The 1,854-nt window shown below is 43.1% G+C and overlaps 1 protein-coding gene across 1 annotated transcript in view; it reads left to right on the top strand.

Annotated features, from left to right (window-relative positions):
• Nucleotides 1–640: 640 nt before the first annotated feature.
• Nucleotides 641–1,854, top strand: part of LOC139748791 (ionotropic receptor 21a-like) — a 52,421-nt gene continuing 51,207 nt past the window's right edge. The window contains exon 1 of the mRNA XM_071662225.1: nucleotides 641–780. Within this exon, the coding sequence (XP_071518326.1) occupies nucleotides 641–780 (140 nt within the window). The remainder of the gene's footprint in view (nucleotides 781–1,854) is intronic.

The following is a 1,854-nucleotide window of genomic DNA, read 5'->3' on the forward strand; positions in this document are numbered from 1 at the left end:
CTAAGTGAAATAAGCTCAGGGTTGAGAAGAGAGAATGGTTTGGGAACGTTTCAGGAGCTGGACTAAGGGCAAGAGCTAAGGAAGTGGCAGCACTTCTGCTGGCGCATTTATTGTGGAAACGTTAGAGTAAACAAGTGGGCACAAGACTGTATATATGGATAGCTTGAATAAACTAGAATGAATACGAAAGTGGCTATCATTTGTGAGGTTGAAGAGAAGAGGGTGAAAAAAGGGGTGATATCATATGTAAAGTGGTTGTGTGCAATAAATATCTATCTATACGCAAGGATTAGAAAATGTAGACACATTGCATACCCCTGTCAGACTGTCAGATAATCTGTGTACCCGACACACGTGAAACAATTTGCTCTTGTCAATAAGACCTTCATTTTCACATTAGATGATGTTATCAATCCTTCTTGTCATATTATTTTCCCTTTTCTTCCCTCACATCTCCATCTGCATTATCTTACTTTTTTATAAAAAGAATATATGCGTTTCAATGCACTTACGTTTTGAAATCCTTATCCCATTTATTACTATACAGACCTTAATCTTTCAAAGCTGATTATTGCACCTTCACCTCCTGAAGATGTATTCACCGATCAGAACTCTTACCTGAACGCAGTCGATGATCTTCATGACACGAACGGAGCCTCCTTTGCCCCAGTGGCAGTCCCTGGCCTTCCCCTTCCACCAGTGGACCTGGCTGGCAGTCCTCGTTGGCCTTACTCTCTCAGGACCACTTCTCTTCCTCCTAGCCCGGGCCAGTGACCAATGGTAAGTCAATGTCCAATGAAACTTTTAACGTACTGTTGCAGCTTGCAGAATGTTTTGCTCTGTTTGTCGTTTATAGAGTTACTTTCCGTTTCTTTCACTTTTTCAGTCATGTATTTTTGTAAAGGTATTATCAAATGCCTCATTGGTGTAACAATTAACGTTAGTAACTGTGACTGCGTTACGGTCCGCTAAGGGTCAAGTACTCATATATTCGAATAGTGGTCGCTGCAGGCGGTCCACAGTCAACCCAGCTATTCATCCTTTCTTATGGGTTACACAATAAATTGGGTACCTGACTAAAGCTGCAGCATACAAACACAAACACACACAGATATAAATATAAATATATATATATATTAATCGAGAATTTACTTTCTTACATTCTATCACATACTCCCACAACTCCTGTTTCAGGAGTATTGCTACTCCTTCCCTTGCTCTTGTCCTCTCACTAACCCCTGACTTCACTCCCCAGACATTTCCAAACCACTCTTCCCCTTTACCCTTGAGCTTCGTTTCACTCAGGAATAGTGGTTCCAACAATGTTGTATGGTTGCGAGGCGTGGGCTATGGATAGAGTTGTGCGCAGGAGGATGGATGTGCTGGAAATGAGATGTTTGAGGACAATGTGTGGTGTGAGGTGGTTTGATCGAATAAGTAACGTAAGGGTAAGAGAGATGTGTGGAAATAAAAAGAGCGTGGTTGAGAGAGCAGAAGAGGGTGTTTTGAAATGGTTTGGGCACATGGAGAGAATGAGTGAGGAAAGATTGACCAAGAGGATATATGTGTCGGAGGTGGAGGGAACGAGGAGAAGAGGGAGACCAAATTGGAGGTGGAAAGATGGAGTGAAAAAGATTTTGTGTGATCGGGGCCTGAACATGCAGGAGGGTGTAAGGAGGGCAAGGAATAGAGGAAATTGGAGCGATGTGGTATACAGGGGTTGACGTGCTGTCAGTGGAGTGAATCAAGGCATGTGAAGCGTCTGGGGTAAACCATGGAAAGCTGTGTAGGTATGTATATTTGCGTGTGTGGACGTGTGTATGTACATGTGTATGGGGGAGGGGGTTGGGCCAT

This window comes from Panulirus ornatus, chromosome 5, assembly GCF_036320965.1.
Source record: "Panulirus ornatus isolate Po-2019 chromosome 5, ASM3632096v1, whole genome shotgun sequence".
In the NCBI taxonomy this organism is placed as follows: Eukaryota; Metazoa; Arthropoda; class Malacostraca; order Decapoda; family Palinuridae; genus Panulirus; species Panulirus ornatus.